General features: G+C 41.0%; 1 protein-coding gene across 5 annotated transcripts; it reads right to left on the reverse strand.

Annotated features, from left to right (window-relative positions):
• Positions 1–2,600: 2,600 nt before the first annotated feature.
• Positions 2,601–24,619, reverse strand: C2H3orf14 (chromosome 2 C3orf14 homolog). 5 transcript variants are annotated; one of them, XM_053378356.1, is made up of 6 exons: positions 23,630–23,717; positions 22,088–22,126; positions 20,402–20,490; positions 16,592–16,715; positions 4,294–4,368; positions 2,601–2,914 (listed from the first exon to the last, which is right to left on the reverse strand). In XM_053378356.1, exons 3-6 carry the CDS (start codon positions 20,452–20,454, stop codon positions 2,783–2,785), a joined length of 384 nt encoding a protein of 127 aa, XP_053234331.1. In that variant the 5' UTR covers positions 20,455–20,490; positions 22,088–22,126; positions 23,630–23,717; the 3' UTR covers positions 2,601–2,782. The 5 variants fall into 5 exon arrangements, with proteins under 5 accessions (XP_053234331.1, XP_053234333.1, XP_053234330.1 ...); XM_053378358.1 differs by lacking the exons at positions 22,088–22,126; positions 23,630–23,717 and adding an exon at positions 24,507–24,619; XM_053378355.1 differs by lacking the exon at positions 22,088–22,126 and having other exon boundaries at positions 23,630–23,722.
• Between the last annotated feature and the right edge of the window lie 91 nt (positions 24,620–24,710).

The raw sequence follows: 24,710 nt of genomic DNA on the forward strand, positions 1-24,710 counted from the left end.
AGACGGCAGTTTCTGTTAATTTTTTTTTTAAAAAAAAGAAAACCTGATTAGTTTAATGGACACTTCAGTAGCAAAGGGGGTAAAAAGTTGACAGCAAACTTCTAGCCACCTTATTTTAAAATGGAAACATTTATGGAATGGCAATTTAGAAGTGATTATTGGTTGGTACATTTTAAAGTAATTTAAATTTAGCTATGCAGGTTACTCCCTGAAGTTATGTTTATACATCTTTTCCCCCAACCTCCCCAGCTTTCAAATCTTTTAGTAAAACATGTGGCGGCAGTGTGTCTGCTCCCTCTGCTGGCCACACATCCTGCTAATTGCCTCCTTGCTCTCATCGTCCCTCCATGGAATTTTGTAAGTCTAGCTGCCACTATCCCACAATCATCTTGCTGGTGGTGGTGCGTCTTGCTCTTCACAGCCCAAGAACTAAAGGAAATCGTCCACTTGATGAGAGGAAACTCTCAACTGAAGCATCATGGGGCAAGCTAGCTATATCACTAGGAAACAAAGGACAAACATACTTCACTAAAGGGACCATAGGAGCCAATTCCTAGGGGCCGTGGGGGCTTCGGCCCCCACAAAGCTGATGGGGATTCCCATTCAAATGGTGTTTGTGTGTGCACTGTGTCATGTGGGGTGGGGCTTACCTGGGCCCCCACAATATTTTATTCAAGTTGGCACCCCTGAAAGGGACAGTGGAAAGCACTCGTTACTTCTGCTATATATGTTTACCTCAGTTCTGCCCCTTGTCCAAAATTGGTCCGCATGTTTGTTATTGGATACCTATGGAATAGCAGAAGTTCAATTGCATTTATCAGGCAAATGCAAGAGTGTACAATTCTAAAAATAATAATCATTTTCAATGAATGTTGGAAGGCTCCATCTGGGCTAGATTCAACTAACAAGTTCCAGAGGAAGCCAGCATAAAGACTCCCACTAGTGCAACAGGGCTTTCCCTTCCTCTCCTCTCCAGTGGCTGCCCAAAATCTGTTCCAGAGGATTGAGAGAACCCCCAGAACACAACATGGGGAGAGGAAAGGGGGTATGTTCCATGGAGCAAGCAGAAATGCTTGCACTGATGGAAAGATCTCCTTAGCACTATGTTGAATTCCACCCAAGGTGAGGTCGACTCAGTCAGAAGCCAAGTACTCAGCCAGTGTGTGGTGTATTGCACAAAGACCAGGGAAATGCAGGTTCCAAATCTCAGGCAAACTGTTTACTGGGTGGCCTTTGGATTGTTAATCTCATTAGATTTAACTACCTGAAATGGATGTTGTGAGGATAAAAGAAGGGATGGCTTTTTCAACTATGGGCTATCAGAAGCTTATCTTGTGAATTCATCTTATCATATGTACATGACTGTTTTTTGGTTTTTTTACACTGGTGAAATCCTACAGTAGCCTACTCAGTCCTGAAGTCTTGCTGCAGGTAATGATATATTATATACGCAGATGAAAAACTAACTTATTAGAAAAAAAATCCAAAAAATGAAAAATCCAATGATAGCCTTGTAGCACCTCCATAGCCAAGCACTACTGTTGTCATCACCATATCAAAAGTATTTACAGTGCTTAATTAATAGTAGTGACACACTACTCTTGCATCTGATTGTTGCTAGTTTACTGGTGGTAGTAACTACATGTCAGGCACAATATATATATTCTGCCTGAAATGTAGTTTTATACACACACACACTTAGGAAGAAGAAATAGCTTTGCTGCAATAATAATAATAATTGGGCAGCTTCCAACAAAATATTAAAAGACATTCTCAACCATTTCTGGTATATCTTTGTCTGTGCATGGATCTCATGGATGGATGGCATAACTGTCTATTAAACCTCTAGTTCAAAATGAAACTAATTTTCCTCCTTGCATTTTAGCTCTGAAGATCTCCATGCCTCTCACCTTGAACCATTTGTGATTTATAAGAAACCAAGGTCCTTAACAGTAAAGTGCAAAAGGCACATATAGATCTTAACCTGTTAGTTATACTCCACTGCTCAGAGCTGCCAAGTAATACAAAATGAGGGGTTACTTTACTATTAAGATCAAGGTATGACAAATTATAGATGTGTTTGTTCAACAATTTTAAGTCGACAAAATATGTCAACATAAAATATAGTTTAATATGACCTTTTATTGCTGTATACTTTTGATAGAGAATCTATTCCAAACACAAAGTCGAGTTCAGAGCTGGAAAATTCTAAAATCCCGTGGTTAAATCCTGTTACATCAGCTGGATCCAAACTGAAATACAGTATGAGAGCAATATTTAGCCACATAAGATATGCCTATAGACCAAACATGACTGGGGAGGTGGCCATGGTTAAATTATGGGGGAATGTTAAAATTCCTTGGGTTTCTTCTTCAGCCTCTGTCACTCAGAGTTCTGTTTAAGTCCCCAGCCACCAGCTAAACCCAGCTTGCCGAAATTATGGGAAATGCATGCCTTACTCATGAAACAAATCTTCTCATGGGACAGTCGGATTGGCATGTGCTTCCACTTTTATTGGGAAAAGATGCCTCTCCTTCATAAAAGTGAAGGATAAGATTCCGTATTTGCTCATCTTGACTAAACAGTTGAACGGCTGAGTTGTCTGATGTCTTCCATGTTTGATACAAAGGCCACTCTCCTGTAGATAAACAGGCTGATGAGGGAGAACTCTTCATTGTCGATTCAGAATTCATGTAGCTTATCCAACAAAAATTTAAAGAACCATTTAATAACCCACCATTTGGAAGAATGAGCAAATCCTTCCCACAGACCTGATTTTCGTTTATCTCTTGGGGGGACTTGTGTTTTGCTTTGTTGGCTTGATTTTTCTAACCCCGATAGGGGCTTGCGTTCTTCCTAAAAAAAATGGCTCCCACTTAGGGATGGATTCTTCTACTTTTGCCCAGTAAAGAGTCTAGAAAAGACATAACACAATATGCAATTTAACTTGGCTTCACAACATAATCTACTTTGTTTACAAGCCCATCACAAAACAATCCAAACATAAAATGTGTCATTAAAGCCTGTTTTACGTGTGAAGTAATTTAGAAAAGGCCAAACTACTTTGGTGCTAATTCTCAAATCCCTCAATTATACAATATAATGGAGGCTGGAAGGATTTCAATGCCTGGAGTAAATTTGCAATGATTGGATGTGCCCTCTTGTGGTGAATAATGTATTAGAATAGTAATCCTTGAACATTATAATTGTTTCCTTCATTTATACGCAGGAGTTATATTTTTCAGAATCACAAGGTTATTCCCAGAATTCTTAACAATAAAGTCCTTATCTAAAACATTTTAACTATGTAGTTGCTAGAAAGGTTTGGCATATATATAAATACAAGGATTTTTAAAGGATTTTGAAGTAATCGGGTTCAAATAGTTTGATGATGTTTTATGTATTATAAAGCCACAACACCAAACAAAGTAATGGCAACACATGGTTCAGAACAAAATTGAAAATGTCTAGGGCTTGCAAAGTTGCTCTGGCTTTAGCCATCCGAATTTATAGTCACTAAGACTCAGAGTGAGAGGAGTAGAGCCTTGTCTCTGGGTGTCAGAGAGCCTGCAAAGTGCACAGCCAACTCTCAGGAGGACGTCTGGTGCTTGTCTCTATACTGCTCAGTTTCTGAGGTTATTTGACCACCTCTGAGAAACCTGGATGTTAGGAAGAAGGCAGAGGATTGTTCCCTCAGTCATACTGTGATTGTTCCCTCGGTCATACTGTGTCTTGGATGTACTCCTTTAAGTTTGGAGAACTTTTGAAATACAGCACAGTGCGGCTGAGGGGACAATGTTGAAACTCTACTGAGAAAATGCCAAAATATGAATCAAGTGATAATGGAAATACAGCTTTGAACCTCATGAATCCCAGTATGTTCTGGATTCTGAAAACAGCAGTATACAATGTATTGGAAACGAAAACTGCGACATAACATAAATAGAATTTAACATCCAACTAATGGAGTATTAGAGGCTGCATTTCTATTCCAACAAAGAATCTTAAATATATTTGAAGAGGCTGCAGAGCACCAGGGGCACAGCAGTGATTGCATTTTAAAACCATGTTGTCATTTAACAACATCATGAAGAGCTTAAGGTAGCAGTAGCCAATGTGGTTGCACTCCAGATGTTGATGGGCTCACCCTTCAGCCCCAGCCATTATGACCAATGGTCAAGAATGAAAGCAGCTGGAGCACAATGACATCTGGAGGTCACTATGTTGGCAATCTTTGGCTTAAAAGTTTGCATTAAAGACTATGGAAAGCTGGGAGTTTGGCCTTAGGCTTACCTCAAGATTAACAATGTCAGGGTGCAGAAGTAAGTGGTCTCTCGACTGTAGCTTTTTCCCTGCTGTTTTTATATCCTGCAACACATGAAGCACCAGAATTCACATACATGCAACAAAGCAGCAATATTATATACTGGGGCAAGGAATGTCAGGTCTGGAGGCCAAATGGGCCCCCCAGGTCTCTTTTATCTGACCCTCAGAACTCTCTCTGGGCCACTCCTGTGGCAACATCCTTTTCCTCAGGCCACACCCTGCACCAGCCCTATTCCACATCCTCCTCAAATGCTTTGGTCTGGCTAGAATGGGTCTGTGGACTGCAATAATTACTTTTGCTTGTTGGATAAAAGATGGAGAGATACATATGTGTGCAAATCTCTGACTTTTTCATGCGTGGGATGTAGACTACCTGTCAGGCGTCACAGGATCCAACCCCCCACGGTTGGTTGCCGGGAATGGCTAAGACAAGGAAAGTTCTTACCAATGTTGTTTATTCAATATTCACAGAGAGAGGCTTAGAAATGCAGCCTCTTGGAGTAATGGTGTTGCTCTGAGTAAATCTCCAACTCCCTTTTCTCCTACTTCTTCATTTGTCAGCAGCAGCACCCACCTTACAGTGGCCGCTTAGGGTCATCTGTCTCCGAGCCCTTTGCTCTCCTACTTTCAATGCTTGCTGGGTTCTGGGAGTGGGAGGTCTGGAATGCTTTCTAGTGACAACTTGTCAGCCAGCTGTTCTGGCTTTCCCACAATTTCCCAGCTTTTCCCCTCATCCGCCTCTGAGCTGTGACCTCCCGCAAACCACTGTTGTAAATCTATACTGTCTTCCTCTTCTCTGGAAGATTCAGGCTAGGGAGGCGGTCTCTACCATTCCTCCTCTGTCCAGTCTCTGATACTACTGTACAAAGGCAAGAGTCACACTCATTGTTCCACCCTCTGCATCCTGTCCCACCCATTATCCCACCCAGATCTCAGAAAGCTGCTATGAGGGAATGTAACACACATGCTAAATATATATATATATATATACACACACACACACACACACACACACACACACATACACACATATTAAAAATGGTGATCGCGTAACATGGGTCTGAGGGAGATCACAGCTCAGATGAGGGGGAAAGCTGGGAAATCATGGGACAACCAAAACAACACCCAGTTGACACGTTGTCATTAGAAAGCTTTCCAGACCCTCCATCTCCCAGAACCTGGAGAGCCTTAAAAGTAGGAGAGAAAAGAGCTCAAAGACAGAGGGCATGTGGCAGCATGAGTAGAAAAGACAATGAGAGTGACGAATGAGGAAGTAGGAGAGATGGGGGGTGGGGTGGAGATTCACTCAGGACAACGCCATTATCCAAGAGGCTGAGTTCTATAGCCCCTCTCTGAAAAGTTTGAAATAAAATAGGATGGTAAGGAACTTTTCCTTGTCTTTATACCTTCCTGGGCAACCAGCTGGGAGCCTCTCACAGCATCCTGACAATAAGTGATGTCAATGTACATGGTACCTGAACAGAAGAGGCATAAAGAAATCACAGATCACTGTCCCAAGTGATATAATCTAAAGAGAAGATGAAGAAAGAACAAGGGCTTTGTAAATCATAATACTCTTTTTATATCAGCACCATTAGCTTCATGTATATTTCCAAGCTTAGTTCAAGATTCTAGTTAACACCTTTAAAATCTTAAAATGCTTAGGACCATGGTGCATAAGGACTGACATCTCCAGAAAGACCAGGATGCATGAGAGGGACTCACAAGACAGGATACACTCGGTTAGTGTATCCCTGCCCCAAAAGATAAATTTACCTCACTAGGTCCCACTAAATACCCTCTTTGATTTTGGCAAAACTCCATCTGACCAGTGTCTGATTTTATTATACTTGGTAAGCAAGACACTTCACAGAAATTGTAAAGTTTTGAGAAAATGTACAAACCCTAAAAATGTCCAAAAAAACCAGCAACCATTTGGAGGAGTATCTTTACTGGTGTGTTAGTTCCAATAATCTTATGAAAAGCATTTTTTTTGCTATTCTCCAGCAACTGATTTTCCCATTCAGGAGTGGCTTTGCATACAGGGATCAGCTGTTTCACATACTTCAGCAAAGCTATTATATCAACAAGAGGAAGACACTGCACAGGAAAGTGGTTCATGCGCGACTGAGCAAGAAGAAAAAACAACTATCGAAACAGTTTATCCAATAAGTTACAATTTTATTGGAATTGAAGGCTCTGCTGATCCATTGAATAAGTTAAGTGCTTAAGAATAGGTGTGTAGCCAGAACAATATCACAACTGTTGTTATACTAGCATTGTGGATATGCCACCAATGCAGACAGACATTCCAGTGCTCCTCACGGGCCCCTTTTATATTTATAACTTTTATTATTTTCAAGGGATCTGGGGAAAGTGAAAAGAAATCCCAGAATTAAGTCTTCATTATTGAACCAGCATTTTGTGGATAGCAAACATTTTTTTTAAAAAATATGTAGGGTTGGGGTATTAGATTTCTTGACACGTGTCACCACTGAAACCAGCTTCTTCCATTCTAGTTCCTTGAATCCGCTCTTGTTCTTAAATAGTTTCCTTTGTCTCTTGGTCACAGTACTTGGTCACAGAGTCAACTAATGACCAAAAAGAGTCAAAGCTTCAAAAGCTCTTCAAAAGCTCAAGACACAAATGCGCACCTGTATGTTGGCTGGAAAGGATCTCTGCTGTGGGTGCCTGAGGATGAACGTTCTTCTGCAGCTGTTCCTGGTACTCATGGGCTGTTTCATTTCCTACCTCCTTTTTTACTGTATATGAGATAGCTCTCACTCACGGCAATGGGTGTTTAAAAACACGTTATACCCGGCAATGTTGCATCCCTACCTCCCTGGAAACATCTAAATCTCTCAAACGCGGTTGTCTTAGAAAGTGAAGACAAATCCTTCAAGAAAGGAACTTTGAGGAATAAGGTATGCAACATGACAGAGATTTTAAATGAATCAGCTGTACCCTGACAAACACCCTTCAGACTTTGAGAGTTGTTTTTATTACTGAGGTACTTTTTACTGAGAGCGCTGACTGCATGATTTGAACTTTATGCGCTGGGGGTAATTTACAGTTAAGATGATTCACCATTTGGAGCGAAAGCATTTGCTGCGCACATGTGATGAAGCCAATATTCTTTCCGAAAGAAAGCCACAAAGTAACGGAGCTACAAAGACAGACAGCAATTTTGTTGAAGCTCTTCCCTGCTCAAGACAAAGATGACTTGCTAATATGCATGCATAACATGTGCACAAAGATGTAGAAAGGCAGCAAGCTGTTCACCAGACATTCAAACTCCAATGAAAACTCACCTCTATTAGCTTTTCTGAGGAAATTTGCACATGGGCTTCCACTTTCCATGTGTTGGGTTCACAGAGAACTAGACTCAATCTGGGGGCGGGAGGGGGAAGCACCTCCTCGAAGCTGTGACACCCCCCTCTTTTTTGTGGGCTTTCATACACAAACATTAAAGAGATCAAGCGCAGGCCTTTTGGGCAAATTAAGAGAGATGGGAAGGGGCGTGGGAGTGGGGTGTGAAGGAGCCAGTGCTGAACAGAGATGGAAGGAGAGAGCATAGCAGATGGCATCGTCGGGAGCAGAGAGTGAGTGTGAAGAGTAAGGCATTTTTTAAAAATTAAGTTAAAAAAAGGAGGAAATTCCCCAAAGGGACTTCCCATCATTCCCAAAACATGGCAGCTCAGAAGAATAGGGATCCTCGTGCAACGGGATCAAAACAAAGAGACGCTCGCCAGGAGCGAAGGAGCCACTTGGAATATCACTGATAAATTAAAACCAGCCTAAGCAGGGGTTGTGAGATCTAGACCCAATTTATTGCAGGCAGCAATGGAAAAGGAATGACGAAGTGAGCGATTGTGAACATGATGAGACAGGGGAGGAAATGCAAGATAACCTTTCCTCCTTCCCACACTCGTGCATTTATAGAAGTGTAAGACCCTCCCGATTTTGCTAAAAGGGGTGGTTCACAATGTCGGACTAACAGCTCCAGAGATTAAATGACAGAACAGATGCACCATGAAATGCAGACTCTTACAACACCTATCAAAACGTTTTCTCCTTGGCCTGAAGAGATCAACTGTCATGATAGCAAGACACCTCAGACTCCATTTAACCCTGGTTTTCTAGGGTGTTGTATGGCAAAGTATTCTTACTGCAACACGCTCCACTCCACAGCACTGCTCTTAGGAAGATTTCCACAGCATTACGCAATCCTGTCCAAAATCAATTCAGCGGCTACTTTGTTTCAAAAAAATATATATGATGGTAGGAAAGTAAAGTACAGTACTTTGGGGCAAGAGAAAATAGCTCTGGCTCGCTTGATTTTAGTTGAGAAGGGCACTTTGGCACAGCCTACATACCAGATGTGTCTTTTTGTTGCTCCTATCCAGTTTTAGCATATTTTGAAGTCTATTGTCATCCAGAACACTGATTTAATGACAGGAACTGACAGAATTTGTTGCTGGGAGCTGAAATGTGCCTTGGGGGCGGGATGATGTCTCAGAAAGATTAGATGGCACCTTTGCATGCTGCTGATAGCTAAAGGCAACCATGTCTTTTGTATGTGTCTTTTCCCTTTAAGGTTTGGCAATAGGGTTTGCTTTTGGCAAACCTTTTCAATATTTTAAAAGTCAGCAGTAATATAATATGCCTTTGGCATATCAAGTGCAGTTTTTTGGATACTGCGATATAAAACATTTTGGGTTTTTAAAAGTTTCAAGAGGCGGCTGGGAGTAAAGGGAACAGAGAAGGTGACAAGTAAAGGCCACATACAGCCCCTTGGAAGTCTCCTAAATACCACTAGCTTCAGGTGATGATGGAAAATACTACAAATCTACAATGCTGCTCCAGGAACAGTGCTTCAAAATACCTTTAGAAAAGATTCAGCACTGTCTATACTTCTAAAAGCTTACTTTACTTATCACATCTGTTTCTCACACATCTTCCCATTTTATAATTATGACAACCCCGTGAGGTAGGCTAGGCTGAGAGAGAGATAGAGTGATTGTTATGAGGTGAAGTTCAGTGAAGTTCAGAAAGGATATGAATCTAAACATTCTCAGTCCACATCCAGCATTCTGTCTTTCACAGAATTTAGTATTAAACAATTCACTGCTTTATATTCTGTGCCATGGAATAAAATGAGACAGTACATTACCAATTAGCCAATCCCTCTCCTCAGATGGCATTGATGCGATTTCTGCTAAACAATGATGGACTTATGCGGTCCTGAGTGTGGTGCATTCTTAGCTTTGTAAGACCATTTTTAATTTGTTTAAGAAACTTAACTCCTTGGTAGCCTCTGAAAAGGTAACTATTTCCCCAAAGTGATGCAGAATAAATCACTGAAAAACAAATATCAAAATTGACCATTTGAATATTAAATCAGTCGTATAAACCATTTTACTTCAAGCCAGTCAAAAATATATAGAGTCCTAACTCGGAGCCACTGAAAAACATACAGTAACAAATATATTAACCTACCCTCTTAATTAAAAGCAGACTGAAATGAAACATCTTCAGGGATTATCTAAAAGAGAACAGCAAGGGAGCCAGTCATACCAATAGGGGGAAGGTGTTCCACTGAGAAAGGGAAGGAATTTGACTAAGAACAAAGGGCCCATCTTTTGTATCGGCCTTCCTAACCACCACTACTAACAGGCATATAAGCAGGGCCTCTGGAACTGATCTCAGTCAGTTCAGTCCTGTCACAAATGATTCAGATTTAAACTGGCTCTAATGAAATTGAATCTTTAGCAAAATAGTGAAGTAGCATCAAAGGTGGGAACAGACTGAATTCATATGTTAACAGTTCCTGCACATTATCTGATACAGAGGTGCCATCAAGAGAGCACACATTGTTGCATAGTGGGTGGCGGTTAGCTTTTGAAGAACATTTATTGATTAGGTGGTATGCACACGATGAGGAAAAGATCTCGCCTGATCTGCACTGGGGAAATTATTTCAGTTTGCGGTAGGGCAAAACAGTGAAGCTATTGAGCACTTGTCTCTTGGCCTCGATAAATTAAAGAAGAGCATCCCCGAATACGTTTTAATGAAGTTTGTGAACTGGGTAGCATGCTATCAGGCATTTTAAGAAATAAGGAGCATCTAGCTGAAGAACATAAATAACTTCATTCATTGATTTCTATGCTATTTAACCAGAAGTACATATGGAAAGGCAAAATGAGGTTTCTAATATTAGAAAATAATCATTCTTGGGAAGATGGAATCTAATTTGGAAGCTTAAAAGTTGCAAATGATGCTTATGGTGTTCAAGAGGTATCACCAGCTTTGTTAGTGATACCACCCTCCTCTGCCTTATTTATATATTTTTATTTATATTTGTTTAGTTCATTTATATACCACTTTGCACTTCAGCAGAAATCTCTAAGTGGCTTACATACCACAACAAGGAGGAAGCAAAAGAAGAAATAAAATACAAATTCCACATTCAGAATCTACAATACTACTTCTCATTCCATATTTTAAAGAGAGTATGGTAAGGTTTGAGAGCACATCTGACCTATTGCCGAATTTCTACAGCAATATTGAATCAGACACTTACTTGCTGCTGTTTTGTCAGTCATAGATGTATTTCCTGGCTGTGGGTGGAGTTAATTAATCAGTTTTGGTATTTATAATTATTTCACAATAATTATAATTTTAATCTAATAGTACCCATCTTAAGGAATTGTGTGTGAAAGAAGGAAGTACTATTACTCTTACTACTACTAGCCTTTATTGGCATAAGTTAAAACAGTAAAATTATAAAAAGCCACCCAAAATACATTGATAATCAAAACACATACAATACATAAAAGACTAGATAGCCACCATTGAATAAACCAGACAACTTTAGATTCAGCTTTAAAGATCTCAGCAAAACTTAGCCAAGAGGGAAGTATTATCCTAGCATTCAAAAATACTGGATTAACTGCTCAATCCTTAAGTAGAAACAGGTCCCAGTGACCCACTCTCAAATATGTGTGCATAGGATTGCAACCCAAATGCCTCTGAATGTCAAAGAATCAATTTATTTCAGTTTTAAAATTCTCCTCCCTTTAATAAAACCAACAGAACAAGCCAATTTTTAATACTTGTGTTTCAGCCATTTCTGTTTTGGAAGTACAAAATTCTAGTTGTAACCAAGAGAGCAGTAATAACTCTTTTCATAGCTAAAAGCATAACAGAAGTAATTTTACTCAATTTCATTTGAATGCAGGCAAATACAATGACACCTCATCATGGCATCGGTGTATTTCTGAGAAAGCCAAATTAACAACTCTCCACATGGTAACTGTGAAATGTACAATGCCTGCTATCGGGAATAATTTTTAAAAGTTGGCACATAAATCTGAACCTTATTTTCAAGGTTCTAATATAATATTCTGCATGGATCTCATTCCTGTTTTATTTTGTTATCAGAAAGCATCTGCAGTGCTGCATGCCTGTTAAAGCCAGAATAAAATTAATACATCTAAACTCACTAAAGTTGCATTTTCCTGCCAGACAATTTGTTTTGATGGTCATACATATGCTTTTATTCCTTCCTCAAATGTTCTAACATTTTTGACACTTGAGAGAAATTATTCAGCGCACTGTGATGGTAAACAGCAAATATTCTGCACTAACTTAAAAGAGCTTATAATATTTTACCTACAGGTATCAACAGGCTACTATTATCATCTCACTGTAAGCAATTGTTTTCATCTGTATACCTGTGGGCTAAAAATACATACCGTATTTTTCGCTCCATAAGATGCACCAGACTATAAGGCGCACCTAGTTTTGGGAGGAGGAAAACAAGAAAAAAAATATTCTGAATCCCAGAAGCCAGAACAGCAAGAGGGATCTGGCTTCTGGGATAGCCTCTGGCTGTTCTGGCTTCTGGGATAGCCGCGCCAAGCCTCTTCAGGGCAGCGGGATGAAGGCTCCCCCTGTCCGAAGAGGCTGCGTGCGGCTAAGGCAAAAGCCAGGAGAGGTGCTTCGCTGAAGGGGTGCTGCGCAGAGAGCGAGAGCTGCGCAGCGCCCCTTCAGCCAAGCAGGAGGAGGAACAGAAGGAGCCCCTTCTGTTCCTCCTCCGGCTTCGCAGGACAGGCGCATCGCTGAAGGGGCGCTGCGCAGTTCTCCCTCTCTGCGCAGCGCCATTCGCTCCATAAGACGCACACACATTTCCCCTTACTTTTTAGGAGGAAAAAAGTGCGTCTTATGGAGCAAAAAATATGGTATATAGGCTGATATTCAACTAAATCATATTCAAAGTAAACCCACCAAAATTAATGAACACATCCATTTATTTCCATGGGACTACTCTGAGTATGACTAACACTGGCTGTCACTGTCCCCAAAAATGTCAGTTACATAGGAATTGTTATATGTAAAACTTTTTTTGAAATATGTGAATGGTTTCAGCAAGTTGCATTAAGTGTGTTCTTTCTTCACCAATGAGGAATGCAAAATATATAAACAATAGCAGGGGTCAGCAACCTTTTTCAGCCGTGGGCTGGTCCACCATCCCTCAGACCATGTGGTGGGCTGGACTATATTTTGAAGGGAAAAAAAGAGAGAACGAATTCCAACACCCCACAAATAACCCAGAGATGCATTTTAAATAAAATAACACATTCTATTCATGTAAAAACACGCGGATTTCCGGACCATCTGCAGGCCGGATTGAGAAGGCAATTGGGCCGCATTCGGCCCCCGGGCCTTGGGTTGCCTACCCCTGAGCTATATATAGGATCAACCTGGTATTCATCACAGAGCAGCAATTTCATCATTGGTTCCTGCTTCACATTGTTGAAGTAGCATACATATTCTGATCTACCCATAGGGTGGCCTTCTGTATATATCAGATGTGAAAACAGGACAGACACCTATATACTGGTACACATGAGGTGAGTGGACACTGTTTTATGATGTCTTTGTGCATCTGATATACCTAGCTTTATGTGATATATGGTCTGCCACAGATGGTTGGCCATGGCAACCCTTCCCCACCCCAAACAAACCTTCATCTTCCCCTATTTTTTCTTTTAAAATATCATATTGGGACTTCTCCAAGCTCTAAACTGCTCATTCTATCAAAATGTAGCCAAATGCCAGTTCTTGTGAAGAACTAGGAGTCCCATCATGTGCAAATTTCCCTTTCTGCTCCTGACAGAAATAATTTCATAGGCACTGAACTGAAAATATGCACAAGAAGGTTACAGAACCCTCAGCTCCAAAAAGAGCAGAGTGGATGAGTGGGTGATCTGTCATAACATGTTTAGAACAAAGCAATTAAAGGGAAGTAATTTCCCATTTCCCAAAGAAAGAGGTGACACATCCCCACTCTTTTGAGACTGTACTGCCCTAGGGATGTCTCTAGAAAAGTAAAACAAAGACACACTGTCACAAAACATGACACCACAACATGCACTAGAAGAGCAACCAGGTGAATGTTAAGGCATAGTTGCAAATATATATGTATGTCCGTGAGAGATAAAGCAAGTACATATTTCTTTTAAGTGGGGGATGGGAAAGAAATGCCCTACAAAATCAGTGGCATCACAATGAGGAGTAAGGAAAGTTGCTAGGCCCAATATAACCATAGTGGTTAACAAATACATGGTGGGCTACAGTCTGTGGACTAGCTATTTCTTTGGGGGGGGGGGACTATAAGCTATTTCACAACAGAAGAAAAATCCTTTATATCCAAAAGCAATCTTGTGTTTATGCTTGCCTAAAGGGAAGAGTCAGCAATCAGCCAGTTGGAAATGGTTTCCTTAGAGACAGTCGAATCTGCTGAATTTGAGCCAGACCAAGAAAGAGACGGTAAGATTTCTCATGTCTTGGCTCACTCCTAGAGCAATGTTTTGTCATAAAATTTGTGGAGATGGCCTTTGCTGGAATGGGCAAGCAAGTGCGAAAGAAATATCATGAGCTCATATCACCTTCCTCGGAAGGACTGCAGAAGTGCCCAGAGGACTGATTTAGCTTTGCAGAATGTTCTGTATGAGAGTGAGTAGATAAGTCTTCGTAGCCTGGAGCAGACACAGTATTTCTGCACCTCACTGTTAAATGCTTCAGACATTGCAAGCTAAAATTACTGCTAGAAGAAGCAGAAGACTTTTGCGACAAATAAAATGGTGACATCCAACTCCTGAGACTGTTTCACTCTAGACTCCATCTTTGTTCTCAAAAGGAGAAAAACATGAAGGACCACACTGTCAACAGGGAACCTGCTTTTTGGTGGGGAGGGATGTGTTCCTGTGCACATGGTTTCTACCACTGCATCTCACAGGGTTCCCACCCTCCCAATATATAATCATTCCCTCCATAAACACCTTAGTTGTCATACTGACAGGCAGAAACAAAAATACCTGATCTTAACCAACATGCTGGTAAGCATTTGAGGGCTAAGGACTATGCTGAGAACCAAATGAACCCAAGACCAGATTCTCTCAGCATAGCACAAATAGATCACTTTAAATTATCCTTTATCTTTGGGTGAAAGTCAAGAAACCAGAAATTATTTTTCCACATTCTGGATCAGTCTCAGCTATCTTGGAAGGATAAAGAAAAATAACAGTAAGAGACCCAAGAAACAAAAGCATAAACAATTACAAGACCTAGAATATTCAAAAGTGGTACTGCATTACACACACACACACCCAATTCTCTCTCTCTCTCTCTCTCTCTCTCTCTCTCTCTCTCTCTCCATTTATATTCAACAGAGAGGGTAGTTGAGATGACAAATGGAATTCTGAACATCTGAACATTTGCCTCCACTCACACATCTTCATTTGATCTTTAAATAGATATTTGGGCATCATTTTGTTCCAAGTGGGTATGTCAAGGCAGACCTTTTGCTCTAAGAAGCTTACAATCAATTAATCAATATGGCATCACATATTCTAGGAGACAAAGGAGAAGCAAGGGAGAAAGAACAGGCCCATATAATCAGAACGACAACAGAGGTGAATAGTTGTGGCTGCAGAATACTGGATATTGGTTAGGGGACTGAGGTATGGCAATGGAAGACTAGAGAGAAGGTTGCAGTAATTGGGATGAGAGTTAATTTTAAAAAGCATTTGCGACATTACTGATTATATCAATTATTTCAATTAAGTTTAATGAAGACCCAAAGCCAACATCCTGGAAAAAGGAATATTAACCTAAACACACACTTTAGTTATAGACAAACCTAGTCATTCACCACCTGTGTTTCAGCTTTAGGCAGAGGTGGTTTGGGTTTTTTTTTACAACCATGACCACAGTCTGGTCACCAAAAGGTTATGTATATTTCCCCCTTACAATCTAGTGGTATATGAATTTTGTGAAATAAACAAACAAATAAATGACACTCCCTGCCCTATTATGCTCACTGGTGGGATCATGAGTAGGCTCTCCTCTCCCAATCTCACTGCATGGACTTATCAGAATTCAGGTTCACTGAATCCTTTTCACTGATCCTCATCTAGCTAATCACTGCTTCTAGTCACTGGCAAAGCACCTGCACAGCCACTCCTGCTTCAGATGGATTGGAGAGACAGAACAAGAAATAACGCCAAAAGTAAATAAAACACCACAATTAGAAGCATGCAGACAGAGCTAAAACAAGCAGAGAAGACGAACAGTAAATCAGCTTAAAAATGCCTGGACAAATAAATAAGTTTTGACACAACACCGAAATGATTGTAACATTGCTAGCAGGGACAGGGAGGAAATTCCAAAGATGAAGTGCCACCAAAGAGCAAGAGTCTTTTTTTCCTCCTTTGTTGCTACATAATTAACTTCCCCTGGACATGGAGAAGAGCCTCCTCTGAACATCTTACGACTTGGGCAGGTTGCTGCAGGTATTTGAGTCCCAAGCTGTTCAGGACTTTAAAAAGTAAGCCCCAGCAGTCTGAAATGAACAGTGTAAAGAATAGCTGATCACACTTCAGTGTTAAGCACCTCTGCTTCCTTCTGCATATGGTCCTGAACAAATTTATCAGTATCTGAAAGCCAGTGTGGTAGCTAGAGTAATGACTAGGACCTGGGAGACCAGGGTTCAAATGCTCAGCCAGGAAGCATGATGGGTGACCCTGAAGCAGTCACTGGGCTGGAGAACAATGCATGCCACCTTGAGTTCCTTAGAGGGAAAGGTGGGATATAAATGTAATAAAATGTAATGGAATTAACACAGTGGAAAACAGTGTCTTTTAAATGCCATATGGAAATTTCACTATTCGGTTGCTGGTTAAAAGTGATGAAAACTTACATTTAAAAGTGCTACATTTCTTTTACGAGCTGCATCAGCTTCTTGTATTTGCCATGTCTTCTCAGCTTCTTTGTCTCCTAGATGACTCTCCATCTGCTGAAGCAACACCATTCTCTGAGACAGTCTACAAAAGGGAAACATTCTGATAAGTGGGCAGACCATTCTTTCTGCACAACAGCAAGAAAAACAGCCACCTTTTACCCTCACCCATTTCTTCTCCAATTATGTTGAATACAGCGTGGGTGCACTGAAGGAGGGGGAAAAGCACAGGAAGTCCCTTACGTGATGTGCTCCTGTGGAGAAAGCAACCATCATGTTGTACAACAAGCAGGCTCTGTGAACAAATGAGACACCCAGCACTGAACACTGCTGAAGAGACGTGTTTAAAGCAGAGTTAGGAATAATAACTAACTGTACCATTAGCAATAATATGGGTTAACTGGGTTCTGCTATTGTACATAGCCCATGTTCACATGCAAAAGGAAGGCTGTCATTTAAAGGAATATCCATTTATCTTCCTCAGAATCAAGATTTGTAAATAATCAGGTATGCTTTTCCTGAAATAGATGATCTTTTCAATATTCCCTTCTACAAAGTCCCCCCCCCCAAGTTCCACCTCATTTCCAACTGTACAATAAGGTTCTTTCTACATCCCAAACTAATCAATAGGCTTCAGATCAAAGGCTCTCTGGCTGTTTTTTCCCTACCAACGGATAAGGATAATTCTGCATCCTTGGCTATAATCTCCCACAGAGCAACCAGTAGTGGAAGATTTGATGATCAGGAACAGAGAGAAATGGATTGGTGACAAACTTGATGATTGTATGGTGTATGCCTGCCTGGTGTGAAGGTTGCAAACATCATGCATTGTCCTGATAGGGTCAATCACTAGTTCTGGTACATGCTGGCACCAGGGATGTTGGGAAATATTGACATGAGGCTGTGGAAGCCAAATTTAGACTCCTAGGTAACATGTTCAAGTTCAGGGCCTGCATGGTAGAATGCTACCTGTTTTATATGCCGGGCCTGCAGACAGGGTTGTGGGGTCTCAATGCATGGTTAAGGTGGCTAATGGGAGGAATGCTTTAGATTGTAAAACTTTTGGGGTAAGTCACATTTGTACAAAAAGAGACAGGCCCCTCTTGAACCAGAATGGAAGCAGATTTTGGAGCCTATCAAAAAGGCTGCAGAGCAGCTTTAGAAATACTTTGCTGGGGAAAGCCAACAAAAGCTGTGATGCATCTGCTTTGGGATTACACATCATCATAAGGATGAAAGTGTAAATCTTTCAGAATGTCATAATGGTGGTAGGGTCTTAGGCAGAAGTCTCTCTCTCCCTTTACCTGCTACATTATCCATTTTTTCAACTGTTGATACCAGGATTGAACCTAGAATTTTCTTCATTCAAAGCATGAGCTCTACAGCTGAGCTGTGGTCCCCATCCTAAAGCAGGAGTTGGAAGCGGTAGTGTTTTACATGTTGCTGGACAACACCTCCCATAATCCTTGACCATTGGCCATGTTGGCTGGAGCTGATGGAATCTAATATGTGGAGATCCACAGGCCCTCCACCGCTGCCCTAAAGCTCAGAAAGTATTTCTTCTGAAGAAGAAAAATATCAGTAAATATCACTTACATTCAATTTCCTGCAAACCATTCTAAGACTCCATATGTCAAATAACATTGCCTCGGTGATTATTTCTTTTCTTAATTAATTCAGTCTAGTCCTATTAAGTCTCCACTTCTTATTACACCCACCACTATTTGTATTGCCCTTGTTGTACTTTGCAAGATTTGCTTTTTCCTCTCTGAGAAGTGATAGTCAGAAATGCACATAAGAGTTTTCACAGATTTTGGTACTAAACTCATGACAATTTTTATACTCTTTTTACCCTTTCCTAAATTCTCCCTGCCGTTTCAGCTGCTGAAGCACAATGAGGCAGTGTCAAACTTGTCAGTGATTCTCATACCACAGAAACAGAAGCTCTGCTATATTATATGGCAGGCATCCCCAAACTGGGCCCTCCAGCTGTTTTGGGACTACAACTCCCATCATCCCTAGCTAACAGGACCAGTGGTCAGGGATGATGGGAACTGTAGTCCCAAAACAGCTGGAGGGTCGAGTTTGGGGATGCGTGTTATATGGGGTTGCTTTTTTAAAGACAAAATGATTAATCATATAGAAGAATAAGTCTTGTTGAGGAGAACCAGAATGGCTTCTAAAAAAATGGCTTGACTAGACTTTTGGAGTTCTTTGAGAGTGTTGCAAAGCACGTATATAAGGGTTATCTAGAATACATTATATATTTAATCTTCCAATAATATTTTGATTAAGTCCTTCAACCAAAGGCTCCTCTGTAAACTTAATAGACACAGGATAAGAGGATGGATCAACAGCTGGTTAAATAAGAGGAAGCAGAGATCAGGAATAAATTGCCATTTCTCACAATGGAAGGATGTGAATAGTGAGACCCCCAAGGAGCAGTATTGAGAACTGTGCTTTATAGCTTGTTCATAAATGATCTGAACTTAGAAGCAAGCAGTGAGCTGGTAAAGTTTACAGACATACCAAATTACTGAGGGTGCTGAAAACAAAACAGGAATGTGAAGAGCTCCAAAAAGATTTTTCCAAACTGAGTGAATAGGCATTAAATTAACATACGAGGTTCAAAACAAGAAGTTAGTAACTAACAAAATGGAGATATTGAAGTTTTAAAGCAAAGTGTTTCTGCCTTCTTCAGTTGCTCTGCCTTTTCAGGTTACCTTCAAGACCAGAATGACTAGCAGAAACTTATATCAAATAAAGTATCATTTGCAGGTCCTGTAATGTAATTTACACCACTAGCTGCAAACACCCAGGTTGTCATGTTCAGTACTTGTGTAAAACAACAAAGGGTCTAAGCACATTTTTGGAACCGTAAATCCACAATCAGTTAAAAAGCACTTCGATTCAGATGATGACAGCCTCTCTGATGCATCAGTTATTGAAATAAAGATGCCATCAGATCCAGAAACACTGGAAATAGGGAAACTCCTCAGTAAGGCATGTCACCTTAATTAACACCACATTGTCTTAACCTAGGTTCAGCAAATGCCACACCTGAATAATCTGTACCTAGCACCTTGGCCCACAGCACCTTTTGATTCACATCAGAGCAGCTGGAAGGTGAAGCTGGAAGATTTTTTTGGTCACAATTTTAAAAAGCATTGCAATTCACAATTTTACATTTCACTTTTTGAATGAAAGAACTTAATTATTCAAAGCACAGTAAAACATTGTTATTAATTCAAACATAAATGTTTTATGTTTTAGTGATATATAACCTGAAATTTTAGTTTCAATATGAAGAAAAAATACTGGACTGAAATGAGGCCTCAGAATGAATTTAAGAAGGCTGAATCCAATTGCTCAGGTTTAGCTAGAATTTAAGTAGAAGATTCAATATTAATAGTCAGGGTTTCACTTAGCATTTTTCATCAGAGGAGCAGCACTGGCATCACAGCACCCCCTTGAGGCAATCTTTTTAGTTTTCTATTGTTACAACTTCCAAGAAGCTCAGTTGGGGAAAAATGATACTGGTCTAAGAGACAAGTTACTTTTTCTGGAGTATTTACATAATAGCAAAAGTCTTTCATACAGAAAAAAGCCCAGTTACCCTTAGCCTGGTAAGTAACATCACAAACTGGTATAAATGTAAAAAAGCCTAGGAAATTATTTCAGATTCTTAGCCACACGTGTCAAACTCTTTGGTGTTTTTTCTCTTTCTCCTAACTCCTAAGAGGCAGGATTTTGTCTGAAATAAATACTTACATTTCTTCATGTCTTTTAGCAAGTTGAACTTCTTGTGCTAAATAGGATGTCATCTTTAGTCATACGACTAATGCCTCAGTTTTACCACTCCTGTCAATGAAGAAAAAGAAGCTAAAATTGTTTCTTTAAATATACAGAGAGATACTTCCAGGGAAATCTATTAAAATACAGTGATAAAGCTAAATATAACACAGAATTAGTGGCTACACAACTGCCTTTTAAAAAGTGAAATCTGATTCATGAACATTCTCAGGATCATAATATTGCCGGGGTGTATGGGGTGTTAGGGGAGGGTTAGCTCCTCTGGTGGAGTACACGTTAAGGTCCTTCTCAGGTGTTTTGTCCACCTTTGGTCCCCACCCTACATTCAGCTCTCACCTGTTGGCTCCTAGAAGCTGTCAGCATGCGGCTGCGACCACACCCTGGGAACAGCTTTGACTGGCCAGCTAAACCAAGTAGTCAATGGGTCTCAAACCCTTGGTGAATTAGGGACTTCCCCTGCATGCAAATACAGGCTCCAGAGGACTGGGTGGAAGAGACCAATGGTAGTTCCAGTGGTCAAGAAGGCAGTTGCTGCACATGCTGCAGAGGGGCAGATGGGGCTCGTCAACCTGAGAAGCCCATCTAGGAAAAAGAAAACTAGATCCTAAACCCCCGCTGCCTTGTGGGATATCTTCAGGAGAAGACAAGACCAAGGAGTAAACACTATACAAATCCAGAGTGGAATCCCTAAGATGGTTGGATGGCACCTTGTATGCCTCCATCTGGCAACGGCTGCAGCCAAGCTGGTGCCAAAAGTGTCGCTTTCCTTTGGATCACATCTGTGAGGCTTGGGGGGGGTGTCTTGTTGTATGGGCAGCCCAATCCCTCCATACATACTGCACAGACGTGTGCCCCAGGGAAGTCACTTCGGTGATACTAATGCAGCAGTTTGACTTCACCCCAGAAAGTGAACTCCATTGTCTTGAAATAGACAGACGTCAACAACAATACTGCTGGACTGTATTTATGTTAAAGGCACATATTGCTAATTACTTCAGCAAAACTGGACTTGTTGAACAAATGTTTCAGATGTTGGAACGGGCACCAAGTTTACTATTAACAATTTAGTGGAACAGACCCCCCATGAGAAGAGGTTGACTCTCCTTTGATGTTTTTAAGCAGAGGTTGGATGGTCATCTGTCATGTATGATCTGGTTGAGATTCCTGCATTACAGGGGGTTGGACTAGATGACCCTTAGGTCTCTTCCAGGTGCTCAACTCTCCTCACACCCACACAATTATATTTAATGTTTCACATCCTATGTTCCCTCCCATGTGTACAACAGGGAAATAGAGCTTTGTCCTTGAGTAAATAAGGAATTTGAACCTGGGCCTTTCTGATCCAAGACCAGCATTCTAGCCATTGTCCCACAATGTTTCCTTTTCGAAAACTGTGCGCTCCTCCACAACATAACTCCTGGGCAGGAACACTCATACAGCCTTTGCTTGTTTGTTTGAAAGGCAAACATCAATAAGTGTTCCTTGTTCAGGTAGTGGTAGCTTTTATGGGATGGATGTTTAGGTAGCTCTTATGAATCCCAAAAAACAAACACATCTGAAACTGGGCATTAACCCAAGCTTTGCTCTTTTGCAACTTACTTCAATCCCACTCACAATGTATAGACAAGACTTTTTAAAATGCACCTTTCATTTTTAGAGAAGCTGCTTTCTCTCTCCCCCTCCCTTTTTGAGGTTTGGGGGTGGGCAAAAAGAAAAAGAGAAGCACAGATGTTGCCTCCACAGCAAGATATCCTCCTTGTTATATATGAACATAATATTATGGAAGTCCTGCAGAAAATCTGAAACACACTTGGGACATGCACCCCAATCCAACTGTAACTGCATTTTTAAAAAAGGAATTTACATATGATTAGTTGCACCCGAACGAATAGGCATGCACATTCATATGTACTTCCTATCAAATCAATGTAGCACAGATAAGAGCAGTCATATTGATGTACATTCTGACAAACAAGAATCTGTATTGCTTTGTCTGTGGCATGGCAGAAGCAGAGGAGGGGCACCCCAGGAACTCTTTCACACAACCCATAGTTTGTTTTAAACTGGCTGAATGTGACACGTGGACCAGGTGAATATCAGTTAATATTGCATGGTTCTTCAGAGATATATGCTGTGCATTTTTTTTTAAAGTGTCTTAATTTAATGGTGTTATTTCATAGCATAGTTAACCTGAGATGCCTCTATTCTGAAGAGCAGACTCAACACACAGTCATTTATCAGTTTTTTTATTAACTGTATTTACTTTGGAATTTACTTTGGTGAAGCAAAAAAAGCATGTCAACATCACTTTGCTGCATGCCTGAACATGTTGAGTTCATTTGGGTATGTACATGAGTGTGGCAATGTTAATGTCATGCACATGCTTGAATGCACTTAAACTATTTCAGTGCAAGTCATTCAATCCTGGAGCAGTCTAGGTAATTCTGGAGCATGCCTGAATATAGCAGAAGACTTCTTCTGATCCCTTGTCCTTTCTGCCTCAGTTTATGAGACTAGATCATAACATAGAATGTTGGCATGGAGCATATAACCACCAGCTGAAGAAACCATCAACAGCTCCATGAACCATCAGCCCCATATTCTCTGGAACAACTTAAGGCCTGTATGTCTTGAAGGAAAGCAGAAGTGAGGAAATCCAGGCCAGGGAGCTGGTGGCAGCAGCTCCTGAAGTCAGCCTCACAATATCTGTTCAGAATATTTGTACCATTCGTTAATATTTTAAATTTTAATTGGATGCCTTGGCAGAAAGACAGTACAGAATTGCAACAAATGAATAAATAATATATTAATAGTGATCTTAGTTTCCTTACATAGTCAAAGTAGCACCATCTACACACAAGGTGAAGTTATAAGTAGGCTTGGGGGAACCCAAAGGTTTACTGAATGAATGAATGAATAGGGGGGACTCCTGGGGGAGGGGAGAAACCCTAAGGCAGCCAAAAATATGAGGTCTGAGTATGTAATGCTGACTGACCTGTTTTTCTTTGGTGAGGGAAAAGGGAAAATTAATTGGATGAGAGAGAAAATAAAAGCACGCCACAATGCAACATTTTGTTGTAGGTTCCACTTTCTTCTCTGATGTTTAGAGACCTATCTCGCACAAAACGTGGATGTTCATTTTTCTACTCCAAGTCTTGTCAAAATGGGGCTTTAGAGCTCACTCACTTTCATTGGTTAAGGAGACATTCCAACAGCAATTTCTCCAGCACAGCCCCTCCTCGTGTTCCCTTCTCTCTTTCTCACTGTAATGGGCAAGAACCGGACTTCGCTTCATTCTGAGGATAGAGGAGGAATGCAGCTGTAAAGTACATCACCAGCAAAGTTCTCCCTCCAACTTAGGCTTAGGATATATATTAAGCTTTGACTTAACTAGCTGGATATAACATTTATACGCACAGAGACAAAGAAACCTACCAAGATGTATTCACCACCCTGTTGTGAACGATCACTGTGCTACTCTTGTAACACTTCTGAGCTTTGCACAGGGATGGCAAGCATGAACCTCTTGCACTGCATGGCCTTTTGGCTTTTTTACAACCTTGTGCTGTTATGAAAGCACATGCTGCTGCTGCAACCTTGCTGACGCTAAGCATGTCTGTGTCTGGCAAAGGTAAAGGGACCCCTGACCATTAGGTCCAGTCGTGACTGACTCTGGGGTTGCGGTGCTCATCTCGCTTTATTGGCCGAGGGAGCCGGGGTACAGCTTCTTTGGTTCCTTCACCACCCCTGCCTCAGAAACCTGAACTCCGTCCTTTCAACTCCCGCCCTTTCAAGCCCTGTGCGGAGAATGCACCATTATGCGAGCGGAGAGGGGAGAACGTTCATCCCAGGAGGAGAGGGAAATGGGAGGAGGAGGAAGGGAGTGGGGACCAGGGCGGAAGAACCCAAGCATGGGAGATTGGAGGGGGGAGCTTGTGGACAGTACCACTAAATGAAGGAAACAGGGGTCATATCTAACAAAAGTGAGCAATGAGACCGTACCACAGCATGAAGCGTTAAAAAAAAAAAGCCTTAAGAGAGCTGTGAGGTGAAAGGAAGCTACCTCCATCGCGACCCGAATACAGCTAGGCGCAATCTTTTCCTCTACTTCTCTCTCTCTTTTAACTTTTCTTCTCAGTCCATTGCTGCCGTTAGGAGACGCCCAACAACCGTTCCGCTCGACTAGCTGTTATCGCGATACCATAAAAAAAAAAGCGAGCGCGGGAGGGGGAGCAGTAAAAGAGGGCGACGGTTGAAACCGTTTGAT

The sequence above is a fragment of the Podarcis raffonei genome, chromosome 2, assembly GCF_027172205.1.
Source record: "Podarcis raffonei isolate rPodRaf1 chromosome 2, rPodRaf1.pri, whole genome shotgun sequence".
NCBI lineage: Eukaryota > Metazoa > Chordata > Lepidosauria > Squamata > Lacertidae > Podarcis > Podarcis raffonei.

What these genes read in the sequence shown, in the direction of transcription:
- C2H3orf14 (XM_053378358.1), bottom strand. Translation starts at nt 20,454, where the DNA reads ATGACATCCTATTTAGCACAAGAAGTTCAACTTGCTAAAAGACATGAA. An exon ending in GCTAAAAGACATGAAGAAAT is followed by an intron (nt 16,716 to 20,401) that starts GTAAGTATTTAT and finishes TCCCTTTTGTAG; the next exon opens with ACTGTCTCAGAGAATGGTGT. An exon ending in CTGACATTGTTAATCTTGAG is followed by an intron (nt 2,915 to 4,293) that starts GTAAGCCTAAGG and finishes TGTCTTTTCTAG; the next exon opens with ACTCTTTACTGGGCAAAAGT.